This window comes from Emydura macquarii, unplaced genomic scaffold (genome assembly GCF_026122565.2).
Source record: "Emydura macquarii macquarii isolate MOO-44397 ecotype Brisbane River unplaced genomic scaffold, CSIRO-AGI_Emac_v2 contig_820, whole genome shotgun sequence".
In the NCBI taxonomy this organism is placed as follows: Eukaryota; Metazoa; Chordata; order Testudines; family Chelidae; genus Emydura; species Emydura macquarii.
In genome coordinates this window covers 1149329-1174672 of record NW_027130957.1, presented here as the reverse complement: position 1 = coordinate 1174672, position 25344 = coordinate 1149329, and the positions used below count along the sequence as shown (strand labels likewise).

Below are 25344 nucleotides of genomic sequence, written 5' to 3'. Positions count from 1 at the left end.
TTTGCAGCTGGGCGGTTAAGTTCAGTGCAGTTACAGCCGCATGCAGTGAGCCTCAGGCCTTCCGCACCATTCAGCGTTACTGCATTTCAGCGGCAAGTGGGGCTGGGGAGTAAATTCCTTCCTAAGCTGCACAGAGGCAGCAGCAGTTGGAGGAAAGGCATTGGGCATCGGTACGTCCAAGTGCCTTTCACCAACTTGCCCCACTGCACATGGTTTAAGATGCAGTTGCAGAGGACGAGCTGCTAGCCAAGATCTGACAATTCCTTGTAGCCTGGGAACCCACTCCTGGAAAGCACCTCTGCAATGCTAGCCCCCTTTCTAATCAGAGTCCAGCCATGGCCGGGTGCTGCCTCTCTAAGCTCTGTGGCAGAGGACCAGACTAGAGCATCATTACAAGCATTTCATGCAGAAGCAGCGGGACGAGGCATTGTACAACAGCCCCCAAAATGAAAACTGAGGGAAAGCAACTTGCTCGAGGCATCTCAGTCAGTAGACGAGCGAAGAGCAGGGGTGGGAGGTGGTCTCCCGGCTCAGATCTGAACCCCAAAACCATCTATCCTTCCTCGCCCCTAGAAACGCCAAGGCCTCTTAGGAAGGGGACTGACAGCCAAATCATAGTTCAGGGTCCCGCAGCTGCTGCTCTAAGCCCCTCCTGCCCCATGTGCGCCATGGCAGGTTAGATCACAGCAAACTGATTGGGAGGCAGCAGGCAAGGAGTGGTCCAGTATTCAGGGCAAAACCCTGCTCCTCCTACTCATACGGGGCATCAGCACACGGACATTAAAGGGGAGATGCGCTGCGAGGAAGGCAGTGAGGATCTGGCCCTGTAAAGCAACCAGAAGCCCTAGCAAGTGCCCCCAAAAACCACATGCTGATCCCCTGTGCGATGTGCCAGGCAAGGGAGGAGCCGTGTGTGACCAGACCAGTCTGGGAGCCCCTCCCAGCACAGAGCGCCGAGGCACTCAGTGATTTTTTGCCCAGCTCAGCACTAACTTTGGCGCAGAGCTGCCGGCTTCTGATGCTGGAGCTGAGCTCAGCGCTTTGTGCCCATGTCATCTCCTGCCACACCCCTCCTGGGCTCCGGCCAGCACCAGTGCCCAAGCACATGGCACGGAGGAGCCGTCCGGGTGGCTGGGCCCATCCCAGCAGGGCCTCAGGCACAGAGGCCCTGAGCGCATACATGCGGCCGGAGGGAAGCCTGCGTTCAGGCTGAGCTGTGCAGGGGCTGCCCAGAACAGCCACTGAGTTAAGGGGGGGGGGGGCAAGCCAGCAACACTGCACCCCCCCCGGGTGCTTAATGGGCGGGGCGGGATGGGTGTTCAGCATTCCTCATGTCTCCTGCAGTTCATTCGGGGGCAGAGCACAGCAGGGCTCCACGTCTGTGCTACGGCAGCTTCCCCAGGCCTCTCCCCTTCATCTAATCAGAGCTGGGAGGTTGCCATAGGTCCCAGGCCCCAGCTGTGGGAGGGCAGTATCCTTAGCCTGTTACGCATGGGGAGACTGGTACAGCAAGGGGCGTGACTGTGCCCAGCTCAGTGGGTGACAGACGTGGGGAAAAGCCCCAGGAATCCTGCCTAGGGGTGGGTTTAACAGATAAGCTGGGGCTTGGTGCTGGCCCCTCACTAAACGAAGGGCTCTGAGCCATGGCCCAGCTGACTCACAGCACCCCCTCACGGCTTGATCTCGCAAAGCTCCTCCCCAAGGATGCTGCAGCCCCCACCGCTGGCTCCTTCTGTGTCTCACCCCGTCTCGGGGCCAGCCGGCCCCTATTCTCCCCAGTCACCAGCCCATCCAATGGCTCTGCCTGCCTGGCCCAGAGAACAGGCTTAAGACTCCTGGGTCAAACTCCGCCTGGGCTGGTACAAGCCATTTAAAGTCAGTCCCATCCACAGGTTGGTTTCTGGCCTTTGGGCCGTGAGCTGGGCGACTCAGTCGTGCACCCAGCAGACCAGGCTCCACAGCATGGAGCCATGGAGTCTGAGTGTCCCCTGGCCCCAGGAGGAGGGCCCTCGAGGGCACGCTGGCCAGGCTGCTCTGTCCCTCTGTTACGAAGCATCTCCAGGGCTGTCTGACCATTAAGATTTCAGCAGCATCGCGCCCTAGGTCACTGGCAGGCCCAGAGCTTGCTGCCTAGCTCCGCGTTCCCCACACGTCAGCCATCTCTGCACATGCATTCGTCTGAAACGGACCCCCGTCAACTGGACTGTGGGCGAGCGAGCGACACCGGCTCCAAGCCTGCTGCTGGTGAGTGGCAGAAGATGTGGGGCCAGCGGGTCAGACTGGGGGGCTGCAGTGACTGGCCCAGCTCAGCTGAGAAGCCGCTCAGATGAGCTGGGACCAGGGCAGCTTTCTGAGCTGTTCTCCCGCGTGTGTCACCCGCCCATGCTTTACTAGGGATGCTAATAAAAAGGCCCAAATCCTGGGGGGTGCTTGGCCTCTGCCAGCCCACTGCAGTTAATGCAGGTGCCGGCGCCCTGCACTACTCCCGCTCACTTTGTCTTGCAGCTGAGGCGCATGGAGCCCATGCTATTTACCAGGCTGCACAGCCCACTGGGAGGCAGGCTGTGGTGTTATACCCAGTTTACAGAGGGGTAAATCTGAGTCAGTGGCAGAGCTGGGAAGAGACTCCAGACCCCCCCTTTGCCCCTGGGAATCCCTGAGTTCCACTTACGGCTGATGACGTAACTTGAGAATCCTTGGCGCTGGCCCGGGGAAGTGCGTGCTGCTGTGATGGCGTGGGAGGCCAGGCTGTGGCAACCAGAACCTGTTTGCCTGGGATGCATCACCCTGGGCGGCGCTGGGCTCAGCCCGCTGCCTGCACTCAGGGCTGGGATTGGCCAGTCGCCGCTACTCCCTCCTATGCTTTGCCCCTACTGCCCCCCCCCCGGCCAGGACCTGTGATGTCCTCCAAGCGGCTCAACCAGCTATCATTTCTTAGCCCCCCCCCCCCCCTTGCAGAGCGCCCCCTGCCTCTGTACCCAGTCCCCTCCCTCTGCCACCTTGGCATTTGAGAGCACGTCACCGAGCATTACTGGAGTGGCGCTGGCCAGTTTGGGACTGACCGCTCAGCAGGATGAGGGCGGGTGGGGGGAGGCTGGAGAATGTCATGGCAGGAGAAAGCACATCCTGCTGGAGTGGAGAGATGGGACCCGCTGACTGGCCAGCAGGGAGCATTCGCTCATGGAGTCTGACCTGTGTATCACAGGCCATAGACCTGCACCTAGCTACCCCTTCACTGAGTCTGATAACTCACATCACTACGGCCTTTCATGGTCTGGAAGAGGGGAAAGAGGGCAAACGGCATCGCACTGGCATTTACCAAGGAAGCTAAGCTGGGAGAAGGGATGTGAGCAAGAGACGCAGCAAGAGTCAGCGGCACCCTCCCTGATTTCAGTGGGCGATAGCAGCCTAAATCCCTGCGGGTGAAGGGATGCAACGCGCACTGCTCAGCCAGACCTGGGCGTGGGAGTGCAGAACTAGTGGGCCTGGGGCTGCTGGGCAGCAAAGCGGGGGGGGGGGGGGAGGAGGAGAGATGCTGAAGCAAAAAAATGCATTGGAGCAAGAAAGGGACAGTCCCTCGCTGCACCCAGCTGCGGTGTGACAGCACCTGGAAGAGCGTCAGAGCGCAGCTCATCACCAGAAAGATAGTGCCCAACGTGGGGTGGAGGGGGACGACTCAGAGCACAGCAATAGAAATGACTGGGCTGGGGGGGAAATCGGTTGCTGAAGGAAGACAGAGGGCTCAGTTGTCTGGCTCAGCCAAACCCTGACCAAGGGGTGGAGGGAACAAGCTCCTGGGGGGTTACCAGCTATCTGAAAGGGGCTGGATTAGCTAGGTTAGTAGGATAGCCACCCCAACCGTTGAGCAATTGGGCTGGAATGAAGCAAGGGCATCCTCTGAACAGGAGACGCTTCCCCACAGGGAGACATGATTAGCAGAGAGGCAGGAGGGGCTGGGTTGTGGGAGACTTGGATTCAAGTTCTGCTCCCCCACAAACATTGTCACAACCTCTCCGCACCTCAGTTCACCGTCAGCACCATGGGGATAACAGCGCTGCCCTGCCTCTCAGGGGTGCTGTGAGGTGCCCAGATACTAGGGTGATGGGCTCATAGATGCCTAGCAGCCTCTTCTCCCAGGGAAGTGGGAGTTCCAGTGCATGGGACACGTAGAGACAGTCAGCCCTAGCCTCAGAGGATAGCCTGTTAGTGGTACCCTGTGTATGGGGAGCTGACACAGGCACCTATCTGAGGATTAGTTTAAAATTGGGCGATAGTTGTGCAACAGAGTCAAGGCGGGAGCCCTTACGGTTCTAAACAAAGCCTGTCAGCTGGGAACTCAGCGAGGGCTGCAGACAGTCTGAGCGTCACTCCCCACAAATTCTGGGTAGTGTGACCTGCTCCGTTCCTCTCCATCGCGTGTTAACTCTGAAACCTACCGAGAACACCAATGTCTTCTTTGCACCAACTTCTGCTTTCACAGCCAGCAGTGCAGTGACACAGTTAGCAGAGGACATTTGGCCAGCTGGTTGTGCTCCGTTTGCTGGGGCAGGGCGAGGAAGCAGGCAGAACCTGGACAAAGAATTCAACCCGTCCCTGAAAGCCATTTCCTCCCCTCCACCCCACATTCCCTGCCCCAGACCCAAAGCCTCAACTGCCTCCTGGGGCCAACCAAACACCAGTGACGGCACCCAGCTCAGCAGCCAAAGCGTCCGGCTCACCCTGCCCTCACACGGCAATTACTCCAAGTCAATAGGAGCTCATGGGGTACAGTTGGGGAGGCGGGGGGTGTAAGACAGACTGGATCCCATATCAAGGCACAGACGTAACACAAGAGATGCAGCCCTGGCAGGCCAAGCCAGAGGGAGCGGGAGAGAATTGGAGGGGGCATCACCTCTGGGTAGGGTAGATCACGCACACCGCAGAGGACGTGGGCCCCGATCTGTGGGGAACGTGGGACCCAACAGTCCAGCTGTCTCCCTGCTGTTCCTGTGCACTCCACGCTGCTGGTGGCCAACCAGCCCCCGCCCCACCAATGCCAGGCCAGCTGCAGTGATCCCAGGCAGGTGATCAGGGAGGGCAAGGTGGGATTTGCTGCAGCGCAGCGTCCCAAGCTGCTTCATGCTCTGCCATCAGGAACCCAGAGGTCTCTTGGAGCAGCCCCCCGTCCCCCTGTGCTAGCCAGCCAAGAACTAGCCTGTCTCCAAAGGGTTAATAGGGAGCTGAGTTGGGAACCGCACCGCTGGATTTCGACAGCAGAAATTACAGCGTTGCTGGGCAGGGTGTGAGTTGATGCTCCCCGCACTGAGCCGAGCCGGTCTGGCAGCTTTCCCCTGGATGTGCAGGAGGCCCCAGGGGCCAGCAAAGCCCTAGTAAGCGTTTTCTGCAGCATGCCAGTGACATTACACAGGCCCCGGACCTTTGCTAACACAGCGCTTTGCAGCAAGAGGGAGAGCTTGGGTGGCTGGGGCAGAGGGGGAAGACGAGGGCAGAAGCCAAAACTGAGTGAAACTCACACGCTTTTGTTACTGGCAGCATGCTCGGCGCACACAGGCGCGCAGGGCTGGGCACTCTGGGGCATGGCCTCCCTCCAGCTCGCCAGCAGTCCCCTGGGGGGATCCCAGGCCTCCCCCAAATCTCAAGAGAGCCCCGGGGTGGGTGGAATCCTAGACCCTCCCCTCTCCAGCGAGTCTGGGCCAATGCCCATGGACACCGGCTGCAGCTCTGTCTTGGATCATCTCCAACAACAACCCTCCCCCGCCCCCCAACAGTAGACCTGGGCAAGAGGGTCACATGTGCCACCGCGACATGGCATTGCAGAGCCTCAGTGCTGGGGCCCAACCCCGCTCCCAGCGGCACCGGTGTAACTCCACTCAAGTTACAGTGGGGCCCTCTGGGTGCAGCTGGGAGCAACGCCTGCCCTGCAGCATGGCGAGCCATGAAAGGGGCCTCTTGTCCGGGATCCCCCGTGAAGAAAGCAAAGCTCTAAAGCGCCTACAGCCCGTGTCGAACCAGCTAGCAAAGCCGCAGACACACGCCCTGAACAGCCCATAAAGCGGCAGGGCAGCGCCTGGCACCAACAGGCAAAGCACCCCCAGGAAGGAAGCTGTTCACACTTCTGGAGCCTGCGTGGGAAGAGCTCTGCCACTCCCTTGCCATGTGAGACGACATGCCCAGTTTGCCCCTCGCATGGGGTAAAGGCGGCAACCACCCGCCCCACACACAGAGACCTTCCAGCCTGTTGGGACTAAACCCCCCCACTGGGAACAGAGATGAGCTACAGGTCACTGTCTTCAGCTCCAGACTCCCCCAAAGTTTGGGGGGGCGTTCAGATTCAGGCCAGCACAGGGGCTATTTAAGGGAGAGCGGTTCTCCTCCACATGTACCCGTCCCTATTTCAGTAACCCCGGGGCAAGGTCTGGATCAGGAACCAACACCCAGAGGGCAGGCAGAAGGAGCCTTTCAGGGCCAGTGCTCTGGACTGGGCCTTTCTAGAGGTGCTCTAGATTAGATTTATTTCCGTCTTAATCTGAATTAGCCCCAAAGATCAGATCTGGTTCCAGATCCAAAGGGCCAGTTTGTCCCACAGGGGTTGACAGGAAATAAACCCAACTAGCAATAAAGGGGCTGCACGTAGCTGATCATTCTCAATGGGACTGCACTGATTCCTGGGTCCTGGAAACTCAGGCCCAGCGAGGAGCGTTTCTCTGCCCCAGCTCCACCCCCTAGCACCTGTCTGCTGGCTGGCCAGGTCAGAGCAGAGGGTGATCTTGGGCGTGAGGAATAGGCCAGCACCTCAGGCACCTTCCACTGCAGCCTGAATCCTAGTCTGCGTCTAGGGACCCAGTTGAGACAACAAGGGGCTCTGGACAACCCTGGCACTGGGCACTGACGCAGGCTGTGACCCGGACAGGCCCCCTCCATCCACAGCAACACGCGTGCCAGGGTGCCAGGCCCGCAATGCACTCAGGGATTTCTCAGACAATCTCCATCTAACGTCCGTTGGGCACAGAGCTCACTGCCGAGCCGCTAACCCAGCACTGCAGCACCGGGCTGGGCATGGCGCGGACAGAGCCAGCCCCACTGTAACCGAGACGGCATCAGGGAACAGCTACAGCAGACGCTCATTTGTAGCAACGTATGGGTGCCCTTTTGCTACATGGCTCCTAAGCAGCCGTTGCTGTTACGGGGGCGTCTCAACAATTCACAGCAGGGAACGTGTTCCCAGGGGAAATGTTGCTTGTAAGCGGCGGTGGCTCTTACAAGGCGTTGCTGCAAACAAGCGTCTGACTGTACTGCCAGCAGGGCTGCGACTGCGTCTGAATCAGAGATCGAGGCCGGCACTGGCATTGACAGACCCTGCTGCGAGCACATTTTACACTGGCAAATAACAATGCATGGTCCAACTACGCCCTCTGAAACACTGCCCTTGCTGTGCAGCGCACACGCAGAGCTCCCCCTTGTGGCTCGCACGCGCACATACACACGCAGAGCTCCCCCTTGGGGCTCACACCCGCCCCCACACGCCTTGCGGCTCCTCTGGGGTAATAAGATGCCATGCAAGCCACCGCCAACTCCCCCTCAAAAGAAGGAGTGGAAATGCAGAAATTCCAGTGAGGCTGTTGAGATACAGCGTTGTATAAGATCAGCCAGATCTCCGCTGCCAAGCGGGTGCGAAGGGACATGTCGACGCACGCAGGAGCCTGGAAGAAATGAACAGCTCCCTCCTAGGAATCATCCCAAGATCTTGCCGGCATCAAAGCCGGCATTTCTCACCCCACCCATCAATGCTCCAAGAACGCTGCGCGTTGCCAAGTGGTGAGCCCCAGCCCATGTCAGGGGCCCAAGAACAGGGACCTTCAGGCAGGAAACATTTCCTGACTGCCAAGGCAAACGAGCTGTGGAGTCGCCTTCCCCTGGGAGCAGGTGGCAGCCCCATCTCTGGGGACACCCAGGGCACAAGGGCAGGCGTTGATGGCCCCACAAGTCCTGCGAGGGAGATGGTCCATACAGGACCCCAAGGCCCCTCCTCCCCAGGCGTGACAGCCAGACTTCCCCACAGTCAGACGAGGAAGAACATCCACTTGCTGAGCCAACAGGCCTGCATGATAAGGCTCTTTGGCTTGGCTTGGCTTCCTGTCAGGGACTAGCGCTGAGCCCCATCCAGAGTGGAGTCATCCGCAGAGCAGGGGCCAGGCCCTATGTCCTCCCAACCCCCTTGTGAAGGGGGAGAGGATTAGGTCCCATTTGAGAGACAAGGAAATGGCAGCGAGGTGACTTGACCAAGGTCACAGCCAGGGCTACAACTTGGGAGTTCATAGTTCCTAGGCCTGGCCTCCGGCTCCCAGACGCCGTCCGCCCCGAGCCAAAGCGCCACCTTCCCACGAAGCCAGAGGCGACACTCACCGGGGTCAAACCAAACTGCTCAGCCTCGGGGACACAGATGCCAGCATCTTTCATTCCCCTTCCCCACTGCCTGCCGCACCTCGGAGCCCAAAGCAAGAGAACACGGTGATTTAAAGCCAGTCAATAGCCGGCCCCTGGCCCTGTGACCAATTATTGCAGAGTTGCAGCCTTTTCAGGGGAGAGCGGTGCATGCAGCAGGAGCAGGACAGTCACTCACGGAAAACTGATTGCACCTGTCTGTTTTATGCCTCACTTTACAATAGCTGGTTTATAATGAGGCGTCGCATGGTTGAACTGGTGGGTGAGCCCCATCACTGGACATTAGGTAGGTGAGGGGGGACTGACTCCTCCTACCGCCTGCATCAAACCTATCCTTTGAGTTTCACCCAGGCCTCTGCTTATTTCACCATGGAGGGGAGGGAAGCAGTTCCTAGCAGCTCTCCCCACTTTAGGGACAGCCTATTGCCTGCATTCACAGGGAATGTAAGGAGGTTCCACGGGGCTATTCCAACGTGAAGATGAGCCGAATCCCTTTCTAGAGGGACCCAGCAATGGACAGCTGTCCATGTTACCTGCCCAGGACTGGAACAGCAGGGTGTGCAAGAGACAAGGATTGTGGTGCACTGGCAGAGTGGTGCAATGCGCCCAGGACTGGGAAAGCCGGGGGGAAGAGCGTATAGGTAGGGTGCAGAGTGAAGGGACGGGCAGAGCACAGCACCTATTTGCAGGGAGTAGGCTGATGGGGCTAAAAGGGTGCAATACAGGAGGCCACATGGCCAGGCCTGGAGAGGGCTGACGGGCTATGAGAACTGGGCTGGATTGTGGGAAAGAGTAGCGTACGTATGCAGTTCCAGCTCGCTGAGCAGAGGGCATGGCAGATGTAGCTGCATCTCAGTGGTGCTGTGTGCACACAGCTTGGGAGGAGAGGTACCACAGGCCTGGGAAACATCAAAGCGCTTCCTGCAGTCGCTTTCAGTCACCAGAGCAGCCAGCATCTAGCCCACAGCTGGAAGCACTTGGAGGGTGCAGACCTCACCATTTAATGCCACCTATATTGCACATTTCCTTTCGACTTGCTTAGTGCTAGCATGCTGAGCAGGAGAAAGGGGAAGGAGGCATGTACAGGAAATGACAAATCCATGCATGACATATAAAGTTGCTGATCTCACATGGGACGGGTGGGGTTAGTCAGACAGTGCCCGAGGGGCTACCCTTTCACACTCATCTCTGAGGCCTGAGCTGAGCTGTTGCAAGAGACACGGTGCTTGCCTCTCTCCCATAAAAGATATTATCTCACCCATCTTGTGTCTCTCATATCCTGGGAGCAACACAGCTACAACTACACTACAAACAACTGAGCGGTTCAGACATTTTCCTGAGGCTTCGGTTACTACAACAAACAGTCCTGACCCATTCGCGTGTCAGTCAGCTCTGACAGCTTCGAACTTCTCAAGAGCCCTTTACAGAGAAATTCCAAGAGGCGTCTAGGGACGCCAGTGAGTGAGCTGAAACACGGGGAGTTTGTGTAAGGGGAAGCCTGGCTCTGGTGGGAGTCACTGTGGAAGCTGGCTCTGGCTGATAAAAAGCCCAGTGGGCTTTATTTCAGACCAGGCAGAGTCACAATCCCAAAGGAATAGCTTCAGTCTAGCTCTCTAGATTCTTCCCTGACCCCATCACCAATCTGCGTGGGCTTCAGCTACAGCAGTGAATCTATCCTCAATCCCGCGGGGAGACAGGGAGGGACAATTAGCCCCTGTTTTACAGATGGGGAACCTGAGGGCAAGACAGGGTAAAGTGACTTGTCCGAAGGTCTGTGGCAGAACTGGGAATGACCCCAGATCTCCAGTGTCGCAGGCCAGTGCCTCATTCACAAGACTGCCCCACTTCTATTTATCTTTGGGATGTATCTGCCCCCCCCCCCCTTGTCACTGTATCTGAGTACTGCACAGTCTGATGTATTATCCCTGTGAGGAGGGGAAGTGCTATGAGTTCCCCATCTGTAAAATGGGGCTGAGGCAGAGAGAGACTCAGGGCCTGCCCACACTAAGGGCGCTCCTGCAGCCCAGCTTCAGCACCCTGGCAGCGCTGCTGTAGTGCAGACACCTCCTACAGCAATGGAAAGGGGTTTTCTCTCACGGTAGCAAATCCTCCTCCCTGAGCGGTGGTAACTCGGTTGATGGAAGAATTCTTCCGCTGACCTAGCGACGTCTACACTGGCGTCAGGTCACATAGCCACAGTGCTCACGGATGGGAATTTTTCACTCCCCTCCAGCACTTTAGGTATGTGGACCTAACCTTTAAACATAGACCAGCTCTAAGTGAGTTGCCCAAGGTCACCTAGGGAATCGGTGGCAGAGCAGGGTCTCCCAAGTGCCAGAATAGCACACTAACCACTGGGCCATTGCCCCCATTTAGACTAAGAAGACCCCTTCAAAACAGACTGCAGAATAAAGTCCCAGCCCCTTTCTGCTGCTTCCCTTCCACCTGCCCTCCATTCAGACACCAATTGCTTAGACCACCTCACTTCCGGCTGGGATAGGCTTCACCACGTCCTGTCCTAAACTGACAAGTAGTGTTGCTGCATGCCGTTACACAGCTGGTATGTTCTGCCCCAGAGGTGGCTGCCTTTCCCTGGCAGATAGAAGCGACTCCTATATATAGCAAAGCTAAATTGCAAACTATGAAAGACAGCAAATGATTTAGCGAGACACGGTGGGCGAGGTAAAATTTTTCAGTCAGTGTCTCTTGTCTCTCTAAATTAATTACATGATCTTTGTTCCAAATCGGGTCCTGTTTCCTTGGAGGTGGCCTGTGTGTGGCTGGCATCCAGGCAGCTGACTGGGTCAGTAAAAGGCAACTGAACTTGGGGGTCTTGGGAGGAAGCAGCCCCGGGCCCAGCTGCAGGAGGTCTATTGTTTCCACCACAGCTCACCGTTAACACTACCCTGAAAGGAGAGGGTGTTTGAGCTCTTTCTGCCCTTCCCCTTCATCTCTGGGAATGTTTCCCATCCCACCTCCAGCCGGGTTCAGATCTGAGGTCAGGGATAAAGGTTTGGGTCAGATCTAATTTCATCCCAATTAGTTTGCCAGGATCAACCTTCCACTGTGACAGAAATGACCGTCTGGGGCCCCACTGCCATGCATGGACTGGTCAGCTCAAGGGAAACCCCAAATCTTGCTCTCCCCCAGTGGGAGACAATATCTCGTCGAGTCCAGATCTCGCTAAAATGCCCCCAGTGGTGGGACCTATTGAGAGGCCACTCACAATGAGAGGTCCCCACCGCATCTCACCCGGAACCCCACAAATCATTGCCCTGCCGTTCTCCCACCCCATCTGAACTGGTGGCTTTGACCAGCTGCTCTTCTGTGCTCTGCCCATCCGCTCGCATTGTGAATGGCGTGAGAAATTTCTCAGCTCTCTGGTGCAATTCCCAGCACCAGCATGCTGGAGATAAGGCTATTCTCACCCGGCCCTCAGGTCGTTTGAGTCACGCCTATCAGGCAGAAAATCTCACTCCTTGCCATGTACCAGCTCCGGGTGGCTTGTTAATCTGCATGCCAGAGCAGCTTCCATTGTCTCCAGATGAGCCCCAACAGAGATTGTTTGTCCTGGGAGAATCTGATCTGCTGCTAATTCTCTTCATCCTTTTACAGTGATTAGGCAGAGAGATCTGGGTTTCCTGGGTCCCACATGGAAATGGTGGGGAGAGGAAGAGAGGCAGGAAACACCCCCGCCCATTCAGACCTGTGGGCGGGAAGGCTGAAGGATGGCTTTCAAGCAGTTTCTGTATCCATAATGCAGGGCAGACAAGGGACCGCCAATGAAAAGTCGGGCAAGTGCTGGGGGCACAGGAGCAAAAGCAATCAATCGGTAGCTCTGTACCACCGCATGCTGCTGTGTCTCACTGATTGCTCCTCTGGGTGGCACTGGACATCGTTCAGGCCTGAGGCCAAGGGAAAAGTCTCTCCCACGTGGCATCAGATATTGATCAGATGCATCGTGCTTTTTCCCAGCTACCTCCAAAGCATCAAGTAGCAGCCCCTCTTGGAGGCAAGACATCCAATTCGATGGGCCATTAGTGAGATCCTGCGGGCCCTGCGTTGGAATATACTACAGACGGACTCAAGCCACATGCTTGAAATCTGGATTCGCAGCCCCACCTCCCCAACACACGCACACACACCGCAGTATAGAAGGTGCTAAGGGGAAATGCAGAAGAGCTTAAAAGGTGAGAGGGACAAATGAATGAAGAACGTCATCTGCAGTGTACAGAACTGAAATCAGAGGGAAAAGACTCACCAGGCACTGATTGAGGGAAAAGGAATTAGAAGCTACATCCCACAGGGCTCTGTTTAGCTGCGTGCTAAGTGAACTTTGAGACTGACTTAATAAAATCAACATGAACAAGACCTGGGCTCCTGAGCCTTGGTTTTCATACCGGCTGCCCTCCCTCTCCAGCCACCATCTCAAGCCTAATATTTGCTCAGAGCTTGATGACACATGACCCAATGTCCTGGCCCCCAGGCACCAGCACCCTGCAATATTTCACACGTGGGTGACGGATCACTGCTGCGGCGTAGGAACGGCTTTAACTCCTCAGCTGTCGCAGCCAGTCAGAGCACAACGAAAGATCAAGCAAACCAAAAGAGAGAAAAATAAAATGATAAAGGCACCAGGCTGGGAACCAGGAGATCTGAGTTCAGTTCTTGTCTCTGCCATGCTCCCTGTGTGACCCTGAACAAGTCCTTTAGGCAGAGATTTTCAACGATGCTTTAAGGCAAGGGACCCCAAACTATGGCCCACGGCCTGCGACCAGCCTGCTGACACATTTTGGCCAGCCCACTTCTCCCTTCCTCCCGGCCCTTCCCCTCCCCCGCCCCTTTCCCATGTGATGTGGGCCCAGCCGCTCTGGCCAACCATAAGAGCAAGACTAAGTGGTGTGGCTCTTGCAGCTGAAAGTTTGGAGATCGCTGCTCTAAGGGATTTGGACACCCAGTGGGACTCAGCTATCCAAATCCCCTACGCAGGTTTTACTATCTGAGCCTTAATCTGTATGGGCTTCAGCTGGACATCTGTAAAAATGAGGGTAATTATTGTTCCTTTCTCCCACTCTTTGTCTCATCTGTTTAGACTGTAAGCTCCTCAGGACAGGACCTGTCTCTCACTACATCTGTACAGCACCTAGCACAGTGGGGCTTTGCTACTGGTTGGGGGCTCCAGGCACTGCTGGAATATTATAAAAGTGGTTCCTGTTGGTGGGCTTGAGGGGAAGCTGGCTCCTCTGGGCCTCGTCCTTCATTTAGACTGGAATTGACTCTGAAATCCACCTACCCACAATACCAGCAAGAAGCAGAAAGAACCCCCATCCTAGCTGATCCCTGCAGCATCCTCCCATCGTCTTGTTGCTGGTGCTATTGTCGCATGTCAATCGCCAACGAGATTACAAATGGTCCCTGGCAAGGAAAAGGCACGTAGACGATGGGGCAGGATATAGAGCCTTTTGCCTCCAGCGGTGAATCTGTTCCAGGGGCTTAGTGGCCACAAGTCGTTACCCTCTGATGGCCTGTGTGAAATGAGCTGCTGGACCTCACTCTCTTCGTTTCTTACATGGCACTTCAGCACCTCACAATCTTTCATGTATTTACCCTCACACACGCTGGGCAGGCAGGGAACTGCTATTATCCCCATTGTACAGATGACCCAGAGGGATGAAGGATCCAAGTCGTTAGGGGCTCGACTCGCACTGAAATCAGGATCGGGGCCTAGGTGACTTGTCCAAGGTCACACAGGGAGTCCGGGGCAGAGCAGGGAATTGGAATCTGGTTCCTTAGCCACTGGGCCATCCTCCTAGCACTGTTCCTAGTGGACAAGAGCCCAAATTCTCATTACGCCCACTGTCACAACTGGCGCCGACGGCCCATTCCTCGGCAGGCTAAGCAGAAAGACCAAGGAGCGAATGGCAATTGAACTCCCGGGGCTAAGCCTGAAGCCTGAACCCCATCGCCCATAACTTAGCTTCGCGGGGCCCCCTGTGGCATGGAGTCCTCGGTCATTGCCCTGGTTGCTACCCCTTAACGCCAGCCCTGAAGGCTGCAAAGCGAAGTTTGGCAAGAACCCGGCATTTCCTCACTGCGTTGCTCTCCTGACAGGACCCGCACCACTTATTACACAAACTTCACACTCTGACGGCAGAACTGTCACACGCAGAGCAAAGCTAAATGGCTGCGAACATCACGAAACAGACACCATCCATCGAACGCTCCACAGCGTGGACCCTGCATCATCGTCAGCTCAGTTCTCCCAAGGCTCAAGCTGTTCAAGAGTTAAAAATCCCAGCTCCCCAAGGGCAGACGCACACATTTCACTGGCCTGCGGAAGACCCAGAATGCCAGCTCTGTGCCTGCAAACAGAGTGAACAGAGGAAAAAATCCCACAGAGGCCTCAAAAAGGTTAGACGAGAGCCGTAGCCGGGAAAGCAATCCCACTCCATTCCTACACTCTGAACATGCCTCAGGCAGACACAGGCCTGAGCTCACATCCTGGAGCTTTGGGCAAGACACAGCCAAGCTGCCCAACTTGGGTGTTCCCATAAAGGAAACCCCAAATTCAAATACGCTCCAGCTCAGATCTGAAAGCAGCTGCTCTGGTCCACCACTGCAATTCACTTGCCATGCCCTTGGAGGCAGCAAGGTTCAGGGAACATTGCTCAACGGCAGGCCCTATAAAAGTCAAGTTACAGCATCAGCCAGAAGCCGTGTCTGGGCATGCTGGTGCTTCAGACAGACTTGATAAGGGAGAACGTTTTACTTCGCAACAGACTCAGGTGCGGTCTAGTGGTTAGAGCAGGAGACTGGGAACCAGGGGACTTGAATCCTGGTCCTAACTTGCTGTGTGACTGTGGGCAAGTCCTGGTGCTGTTCTGTGCCTCAGTTTCCCCATCTGGATGGTACTATTTTTAGCATTTACTATCCCCTGCAGCAATATTAGGAGGATGAATACATTGTTTGTGCAACACTTAGATGTTCCAGAGATGGGGGGATCTAAGTGTCTAGATAGAGAGTATTTATCTACCTCACAGGGGGGTTGTGAGGCTTCATTAGCTAATGTTTCTACAACTATTATTATTTATTACTCATATTGTGGTAGCTCCTAGGAGCCCCAGCCATGGACCAAAGCCACCTTGTGCTGGGTGCTGTACAAACACAGAACAACAAGACAGACCCTGCCCTAAAGAGCTGACTATCTAAGCTGCAAGTTTCAATGCTTTGAAAACACAAAGCATGCCAGAAGTAGTAGTATCCTTTTCTCCGCAGAGCAATGCCTCAGCCCCACTGCAGCATGGAGACGGGGTGCCCCTGTGGTGTTTGTGCTACACATACTGGGGGCCCTAGCTGGTCGCCGGTGTCCAGCGACAACATTATCCCTCCAGGCAGACCATTGCCCAGACTCTAGGCCCCACATGCAAAGTGGGTTTCTAAAGCATTCACTCAGCACTAACGTCCGGCCCCTTGTACATTTAGTCCAGCATCTAGCCTAGCCTCTGTGTGGGTGTGTTATTGCGATTTAAGCACATGCTTTGCTGACTCAGGGCCTTAAACTGGATTGTCACTGCCATCTGAGCAGGGAAAGGGATTGGCAAGGCAGCGATCCTAATGCACTCTAAGCACTCAGTCATTGCCCTGCTGGTGCATGCGGCTTTTCTCCCCTTGCTATATTTTTCTGTGGTCATTTGCTAGATATATTTCCCAATGTGCTATTAAGACCTTTGCACAGTTGTCCTCCCTCCCCCTGGGATTTCATAAGGAAAGGGGGCTCCTGGGGCAAAGGCGCATGGGTGAGGGAGGGTCGAAGGGGCTACATCCCCCACCGTCCCACAACGCTAAATTTCTTCATGAAACGAATCTCTTGGCTGGTTTGCTAGAGGGGCTGCCTCTCCCTGGCTGAAAGGTGCTGGGCTGTCAATGGCAGGGCAAGCGCCTTCCCATCACCTGAGCCTGACGGGGGAGAAGTGGGTTTACTGGGAGCAGTGAGAGAGGACAAGCCCATCTCCAGAGCTGGGCCATAGATTGGGTTTCCCACTGAGTTTCACATAGACATCAAAGCTTCTCCCCCTCCAGCATGGGGGGAGACACAGGCACCAGCCATACCTCCCCCCTCCCCAGACTGTCCAATCACTGCCTCACCTCTCTGAGAGGGAAGGAGGGAGGGGGCACCTGCTTGCTCTTTTAGCCAATGAGAAAAGAATCCTTCCCCCCAGCCTCCATGTGTCCTGCAGAGGGGGGTCTCCATCCCCTCCCCGGCCGTGCCAATGACAAACAGGGTGGGGGCGATGCTAGGTGCTGGGCTCCAGGGCTTTGCTGGGGGATTGCCAGAGTGGGGCAGAGGGGCAGCCAGACACCATGAGCTCGGTCCCTAGCCCCCAGCGGCTGGACCATGTCTTCAGCGCGGTGGAGAGCGAGCTGGAAATGGGCAGCGAGAAAAGGGACGCCTCGGAGAGGGAGATCAGGGTGGTGCTGGAGGAGAACCAGCTGTGGATGAACTTTAAGGAGCTCACCAATGAGATGATAGTCACCAAAACTGGCCGGTGAGTGCAAAGGATTTTCTTGACCCCTCCTCTGAGCCGTCCAGGGGCACCATCCCCGCCCACCCCTCTATCTACCTCCTTTCAGTATCTTTAAAGTGCCCATCACCAGTGCATCCGGGCCCCAGATACATACATTTACCCAACTGATCCACAAGGACCCTGCTCTCCTCCCATTTACACTGCTCTCGTCAGCAGGGTGCTCACGCCTTGTCTCCAGGAAGGCGCCCCTGGTTGTTTTGTGGCTCGGAGGTCCTTGTGGTATGATCACCAGACCTAGGGGGCCTCTCCTTTCCATTAGGGGGTAGGGGCCAAGCTCTAGGAAGCACCTTACTTTAAATCCACAGGGTTTTAATGGAGTTGCACAGCTACGTTTGTCTGATTTGTTTAATTTCCCCATCAGTAAATGAGGCTCATGCTTTACGTGGGAGCTAAGTAGCACAATGTTTTTGTGCTGGCCCTCTGCACAAGGGTGAATTTCACCAGGGATATATGGCGATCAGAGCTACTGCAGAGAAGGTAGCTCTGATGGATTCAGATGCTGGGATAGCTATGTAGTCGGGCAGTGAGGAATCTGAGTTTATAAACTGGGGTGTTTTCTTCCCACCTCCAAGAATGATTGAGGGAAATGATAACCGTCTGATCACTTTGAGCTCATGGGAGGTAGAGGCAGGTTGAGTTAATTAAAAAGGGTAATTCGTTTCTTAGCATTTCCCCTCATTGTAACGAGGACGGGAGAGACGAGTCTGATCTGTTTGAAAAGAAAGAAACCTGACAGCGAATAGATTAGTTTATATTAAAGTGAAAAAGAAGGTTCTGCCCCTACTTAAATCTTCCTGGTAACTGCTGTTACTTTTGGCAGCCCTCAGCCTTCCTGGGCAATTTGTACCAATTCATTCACAGTTTGGCCCTGCCTACACAGCAAAGTTCACCATGCCAGAGGTTAAGCCAAGGTTTGTTCTTTCCTGTGGACATGGGCCCATCCTTTGTCACCTGCCAGTTACGGAATTGTGCTATAGCTCAGTTCACATAGGCAAAGCCAAACTGTTCTAGCACAACCGGGGAGGCCTGTTGGAACACAGACGTGGTACACGTTACTGGGGAGACAGGTCTAAAGGCTCCAGCTGAACCAGTTGCTTCCCCCTGCCTCTCATTCACACCATGATGCTGGGGCACGAGGGTCATAAGGAGCAGCATGCTCTATGAATGGGAAAGTGAGCAGCAGCCACATTCCAGGGCCCAGGACAGTAGAGATGCCTACAGCATGCCAGGGCTTAGGAGCCATTGTAATGCCGATGTGGGGAGAAGGCCTGTGATTCAGGTGCCAGGCTGAGGAACACACTTGTTAAGGTGGCAGGAGAGAGGCCAGCGCTGGAATTAAACCTGTGGCAGAAGGGGGTTTGCAATGACAGCTGAGAGGAGTGAAGTAGCGATAAAGGAGAAGCAAACTAACATCTCCTCCCATGCCCTGTGTAGGAGAATGTTTCCCGTGCTGAAGGTCAGCATCTCAGGCCTGGACCCCACCTCCATGTACTCTGTTCTCCTGGACTTTGTGGCCGCAGATGGAAACCGCTGGAAGTATGTAAATGGGGAGTGGATTCCGGGCGGCAAGCCTGAGCCCCAGAACCCCAGCTGTGTCTACATCCATCCCGAATCCCCCAATTTCGGAGCTCACTGGATGAAAGCCACCATCACCTTCAGCAAAGTCAAGCTCTCTAACAAGATGAATGGAGGGGGGCAGGTAACTCTGGAACAGGCTCATGGGGGTGGGAGGGACAAGGGGCATAGCCAATTTTACAGCCACTCTAAGACACTTGCCCAAAGCAGCAAGTTAAGTTTCTATTTCCCTTATCCAATGGAAAGTATTGGTGATGCTGGAGCAGCAGCGTCATCTTGTGCAGTCATTCTCTAGAGGGCTTCTAGTGGACAAGCTGAACTGTCAGTTAGTAGCACAGAGATGCCACTAATTTGCCCTAAGTAAATACATGCTCAAATGGCTCACTGAGCATAGTGCAGCTGCTTAGATTAGAGAAAGCTTACTGAGCAAATATCCATGTGGCTACATCCAAGGTGATCACGGCCCTATCATGTCACATTATCCAGGCACCTGCAGGACAGAGTGGAGATACCACAGGCAAGGGGTGCAGGTCCCTGGCCTGTGTACTGACTGCTTTTCTGGCACACTGAAAGGTCAGGTCCTCAGATGATGACACTGAGCCTGCAGGCCATTGTTTAGTGTGTGTGCTCTGTCCCTCAGATCATGCTGAACTCCCTCCACAAGTACGAGCCCCGCATCCACATCGTGAAGGTCGGGGGGCCTCAGAAAATGATCAGCAGCTTTGCTTTCCCAGAGACCCAGTTTATTGCGGTCACTGCCTATCAGAATGAAGAGGTAAGTCAGATAACTATTTCCTGCTCAGAGCATGGGGTAGGGGTTCTTATGAAAGACACCGCAATATAAATCAGAGGCACATGGACCACTTTCTCTGCAACTCTGCTGTGGTCACCTTTGAGATGGAACGAGGCAGCTGTTTAACAGCACATTTCCGGACAGAAAGTGAAGAATTTATCCAACTGGAACCCTTCCAATACTTTCCAGACACACTGCACTTTCAGTGTCCCTTTTCTCCTGTTCCCACCATCCCATCTTCAAAGGCATGCCCTCCTCCCCAGGGCAGATCAAATACACTGTACGGCACCAGGAATCCACTTCCCTTTATGGTGTGTATATCATAAAGCGACTCCCACGGCCCTTCATTCCTCTCCCCAACCACACCGAGACCCGGTTCAGAAAGCAAGGCCTGGAAGAAATAAAATAGCTGTTTGTCCCTTATGCTCACTCGCTGTTCCCCAAGCCAATGGGAGCAATTTCCCTGACTGCCAGAGCAGCAGGGTCAAGCCTGCAGCATGCAGCATAGAGAACAATCCCTGAGAGCTGGGAGAGCTCAGGAGAAGGGAAGTGCTAAACTTATGCCTGGACGCTGCTGGAAACGAAGGTATTTTAGGTCTCTGCTACAGGAAGCAACATCTGTATCTTGGGAAAGGCTGGAAATTTCATGCCTTTTTACCTTTTGCAGTCACAGCTGAAGTCCACATAAAAATCAGGGCCAAATCCAACCCTGATTTACAAGCCCACTGATTTCAGTGGTATTCCCTGGGGTGTAAGGTTGGGTGGAATTTAGCTTTTAATGTGACTCCCTGCCCTGCCTTCCCTGAAAAATAAAAATGCTGCTTCTCTTCATTTCTAGTCTAAAATGGCTAGTAAGGCAGCGTGGTCTAATGGGTGGAGCCTGGGGGCAAGAACCCCAAGAGTTCTAATCTTGGCTCTGACACTGGTTCACTTTGTGACCCTGGGCAAGTCACCTCCCTGTGTGTCTCAGCATCCCCACTTGTAAAATCAGGAGAACAACTCATTATCATACAGGGGGCAGGAGAGCTAGGACATTTCATTAGTGTCTGTAAAGCAGCTTCAGTATAAGAAGCCCTTAGACAAGTGCTTATTAAGAAATAAAAACTACCAGCAGGCCTGCACCATTCATGAGCAACCCTATAATAAACAAAGATGGAAACAAGGAGGAGGAAAGTTAGAGAAACATTCCCATTTCATACTTCCAAGGGGTGAAGACAAGTAGATTTTAAATATACATGAGAAGCAGCTCAATCTGATCCAATATAAGAAGCAACAACACAAGGGTGGGTGGGTGCGTGTGGAGATGTGAAGTGGGGTAAGGAGTGGCTGAAGGTTTCTGTTTAAGAAAGCCAAACTGCAACTGTCTTCTGTCCTTTCAGATCACTGCCTTGAAAATTAAACATAATCCCTTTGCAAAAGCCTTCCTGGATGCCAAGGAGAGGTGAGCGCTGGCGGCGGGAGTCTGAGGCCATCTTACCTGAATCACAAGCAGTACTTTGCCCCTCCCTTCATCTAAGTGTGTTAATAAATGTGAATGAATTAAGCTTCACAGCTCCCTTGGGAGCAACTGTCTCCATTTTACAGATGGGGAAACTGAGGCACAGGGGAAAAAAAAAACTCATTCAAGACCACACCAGTACCTCAGTGGCAGAGCCCAGAAGTCCCACCTCACTTCCCTGCTCTAACCAGCCCACTCCCCCTAAAGCAGTTGGTAGCCAGGAAGGTAACTAGCTGTTGTGTTGCTATAAAGGGATCCTGCAGATGAATTCTATTTAATGAATGCCTGACCTTGATTAACGGGAGATTTTATTCCCTTTGTGCATTCTCCATGTAGGTGTGAGTCCAAAGACGCTCTGCACTCCAGCAATGAAGCTCATCAGGCTGGCTACTCACAGTGTGAGACTTGCTCTTTTCGGACTGGTATCTGGGGCACTAGAACATGAACACACGAAAGGCCCACTCGAGTGCTGAGGCCTAGATCCCCCAAGGGTGTTTACACTCCTAACTGATTTCAACAGGAGTCAGGAGCCTAAAAACCTTTGAGCAGCACAGCCTGAGTGCCTCAACAACCCCTGGAGTCCGTGGGTGCGCAGGACATGCAGTACCTCACAGGTTCAGAGCCTAGGGGAGTTTACAACACTTTCAAATTGAAGTCTCGGGTTCCTTAGCCCCTCACTGCCTAACTGGAAACAGGGTCAGGCGGGGGGTGCTGAGCCCATGGTTGGCACAGGCTTCAAATGGAGCCAATAGGGCCTCCAGCTGTCACACATTGTTGAGATGCAAAGTCCCCAACGCTGGCCAATAACAGGTACCAGATTTGGGGCCTGTCTCTCGTAACAAGTCCTTCCTTCCCACAAAAGACCTACATTTAAAATAACACCAGAGTCGTTCCTTTCTTGTACATCCTGGAGACTTGGGGTAACGTTTCCAAACATGACTAAGTGACTTAGGCTCCCAAGGCCAACTGACAATCAATTAGACGCAGGCTACTAAATCACTTAGGAACATCTGAAAATGCTCCCCTCGGTTCCAGGTTTTTGTATTTCCGACATTGCTCGTTTTCAGTCCTGCTCTGTGCCGCGCCCTGGGACCCCTCTGGCTAGATCTGACAGGGATGCTGGCTGCCTAAGAGGCCTTGGTTACCTTTGACTATTTTTCTTTCGCAGTTGGGGGTTGGTTTCTGCCAGGCACCAGCTCTTTCTGTTCTTCTTCTGCCCAGTCTTCGTTCACAGGCAGCCCAGGCCTCTCGCCTGGCCACAGCTCCTACTGTGAGAGATACTCCAGCCTACGGAACCAGAGGGCCTCCCCTTATCCGAGTCCATACAGCCAGATAAATGCCTCACCAAGTAAGAATACCACAATGCCGACAGCTGGGGGGGAGAGAAGTGTCCTTTAAAAGGGGTGGAGCATATTATTCAATTGTTCCTTTAGGGCCCAGTTTTCAGAGGTGCTGAAGCTCCCACTGACTGCAGCTGGAGTTGTGGGCGCTACCCACCCCCTGGAAATCACACCCTCAGTACCCAATAGAGACATTACCATAGCTGCCCTCCCTCTTGGATACCTTCAACGCAGAAAGGCCCATTTCCACTGGTGAGAATTAGCAGCAAGGCCTACGCCTCTCTGGGGAAGCTGGGCCTGCTGCATGGAGCCCTTTCAGTGAGGGTGCACAACCTAAGTTTGCTGCCAGACGACACAAAACGGGATCAGGCCACTCCTAGACAACCGCTACTATGCTGCACTCAGGGATGGCTAGGTTTCAGTACGAGGGAAGTATTTCTACATAGCATTTGGAACGGGCGTTGAGATTAAAGGACATTTTTGTCTATCGATGGTACTTATCAGGCCCCTCTTGCTGTAGCATTTGAGCACCTCACAATCTTTAGTGTAATTATCCTCCCAACTCTCTGTGAGATGGGGCTAATAGTATTTCCCTATTTTTACAGATGTGGAAGTGAGGTACAGAGAGGCTAGTGACTTGCCAGAGGTCAAGCAGGAAGTCAGTGGCGGTAGCTGTCTGAGTCTTTTGATCTGAAACCAGAAGACAGGGTTGATCTCTCTCTCTGTTCACCTTACAGGGAATTCAACCTGAGTCCCAGGCCAGTGCTCTAACCACTAGACCATCCTGCCTCTCTTTATTAATATACGTGGCTACTATTACTGTGTGTCACCATTCATGCTACATCCAAATAATTATTTTCTCTTTAGCTAATTATGTAGATAACTCCACTGGCCTCCCTGTGGTGCCTGCCCCTGACAGCTGGCCTGGCCTGAGTCTCTCCAGCTCCACCGGCGTTCTACCCACCACCGCCTCTACCACAAGGTATGGCACAGACTCTGATACTTTCTTCAGGGAGGGAGAAAGCTTTTATTCCTATTCTAAAGAATGAGGGGAGCAGATGGCTAAGTGGAGTTAATGTCCAGTGCTAGCTGCTCTCTTCTGAGGAGCTGGTTTCACAGCCTGATGTTAACGACATGGAGGGGGAGACCATGGTGTCTCAGTTTAGTCCTTAGTTGAGCTTTACCTGTATCAGGACACCCGGCACATTGTCCTCTCTACAAGTTTAGTGTTAGAATAAGCCTGACAGTTCAGAGGTGAGTGAAGAGCTTTGGCAGTGCCTGGGGGCTGGCAGTGAGAGGAAGGCAGGATACTCAGGAGATACCGGCTGAAGAAAGGGGCTTACGCCTGGAGTAACAGAGTGTTGTGGGTAGAGGGGGTAGCGATGCAGAAATTAGGGGTGCTGTGGGACAGACTGAAGGGCATCCAGCAGGGCTGTGTCTGGAGGGGTAGGTTTGCACAGCATTTAGGGGAGGAAGTGAGCACCAGGTAAACTGAGAATGAAGAAAGCAGGTAGGTTGCAAGTTGAGCTAAGGAGGTACAATTTTATTTATCCACCTAGAATGGAGGAGGTGAGCTCCCAATTCTCCACTGCCACAGACGTGAGGAGGGAGTTTTGTAGGAGGGACAACCCTCATCCTGAAGGGGCTTGTCTCCTCTACAAGAACATCATCATCAAGGGCCTCAGTTAAAATGTGCAATGTGGATGGACATGAGCCAGGTTATATCTGTGCCATAAGCCTTGGGCATGTCTCCAGAGGGGTTACACGACCTAGTTACAATGCAGTTATGTCCTGCCCACATTGCAAATTTTAACCAGCTACCCTGACAAGGGTGTTGTGCAGTTACAGACGGGCTGGAAATGCACTCACAAGCCTCATAGTCCCATCCCTCTTCCTCAAAGAGGAGTGACTTTGAGCACAAAGGAGGGTATCAGAACAAGGAAGCCAAGGAAGAAAAGACCAGCCACAGTGCTGGAAGTGAGTGAAATAAGCCAGGATGGTAATTAAATGTATTTCACCTTACAGTCAATATCCCAGTCTGTGGTCCCTCACCAGCAACTCTATCAGCCCTGCTACTCAGTCCAGCTCCAACCCCCAGTTTCTGAGGGGATCGTCGGTCTCTTATAACAGCTTGGTCTCTGCCATCCCAGCCCCCTCCACCTGCTCAGTTTATGACAATACTCTGCCAGAGGTGCCCACAAGTGATGGTCAGTACGACTCCACTGTTCCCCGTCTGGCATCCACTTGGGCCACAGGCACTCAGACTTACTGATGCCGAAAAGCTGCCCTCTTTCATCTTCAAGGATAACCAGAAAGAAGCCAGCAGAGGGCAAGGAAAGGGGCAGCTGAACTCAATCACTTGCAAATACAATAGTGTGAACCTCTCTGCTCTCACAGCACACAGCTGATTGCAAGCTGAGAACATGTCTCAGAACCTCCATCATTGTTTAAAGGCTGTGGCATAATATGGAAGACTGAGAATCTTGCGGAGCAACCAGCAGATGATACAGGTGGTAATCTGTGCTCAGCAGCACCAGGGCATATCTCCAAGGAGAGAATGAGCTTTACCCCCATTGTGGAAAGCTAAGAAGAAAGATGAAGTGTGACTGTCAGGATGCTGGAGCAAATAAGTGCTGGCTTGTAGAGCACATGTCCCAGCACAACGTCTAGCCAGCCAGCATGTTGTAATATACACAGGAGACCCAAACCAGGGAAAAAAGATCTGCCAGCACATGTAGGCCAAGTTCTTGAAGAGCTGTGTATTATTTATAGCGCTTCACCTGTAAATAAACCTTTCTGAAAACTAAGTGTCGTTTGCCTTTTGCTGAAGACGGACACTCTCCACGAGTTCTTACCGATGTAAGTGCGGAGGAGGGAGTTTGGAGCAGGTATAAGACATTTTGGAATATGATATCCTGACTGCAAAAAAATTGCCCTCTCAATTTACCACCCTCTTGCTCCTCCCTTACGGAAGTGAAGTCTCAGCTACCAAGACTGCGCTTCCTCCAAATTAAGCAGCTGACCGCATGCTGTTCTACAGAGGTTTGGCAAACCCTCTACTAAGGCTAACTGAGGGGCAAACCTCAAACTTTAACAGAGGCTCTCATCCAT

At 53.9% G+C, this 25344-nt stretch overlaps 1 protein-coding gene across 1 annotated transcript; it reads left to right on the top strand.

Annotated features, from left to right (window-relative positions):
- Window positions 1-16803: 16803 nt before the first annotated feature.
- Window positions 16804-25031, top strand: LOC137149765 (T-box transcription factor T-A-like). The gene is made up of 8 exons (XM_067543365.1): window positions 16804-16988; window positions 18462-18726; window positions 19243-19377; window positions 20775-20836; window positions 21230-21291; window positions 22062-22241; window positions 23101-23215; window positions 24259-25031. Exons 1-8 carry the CDS (start codon window positions 16804-16806, stop codon window positions 24503-24505), a joined length of 1251 nt encoding a protein of 416 aa, XP_067399466.1. The 3' UTR covers window positions 24506-25031.
- Window positions 25032-25344: the final 313 nt, after the last annotated feature.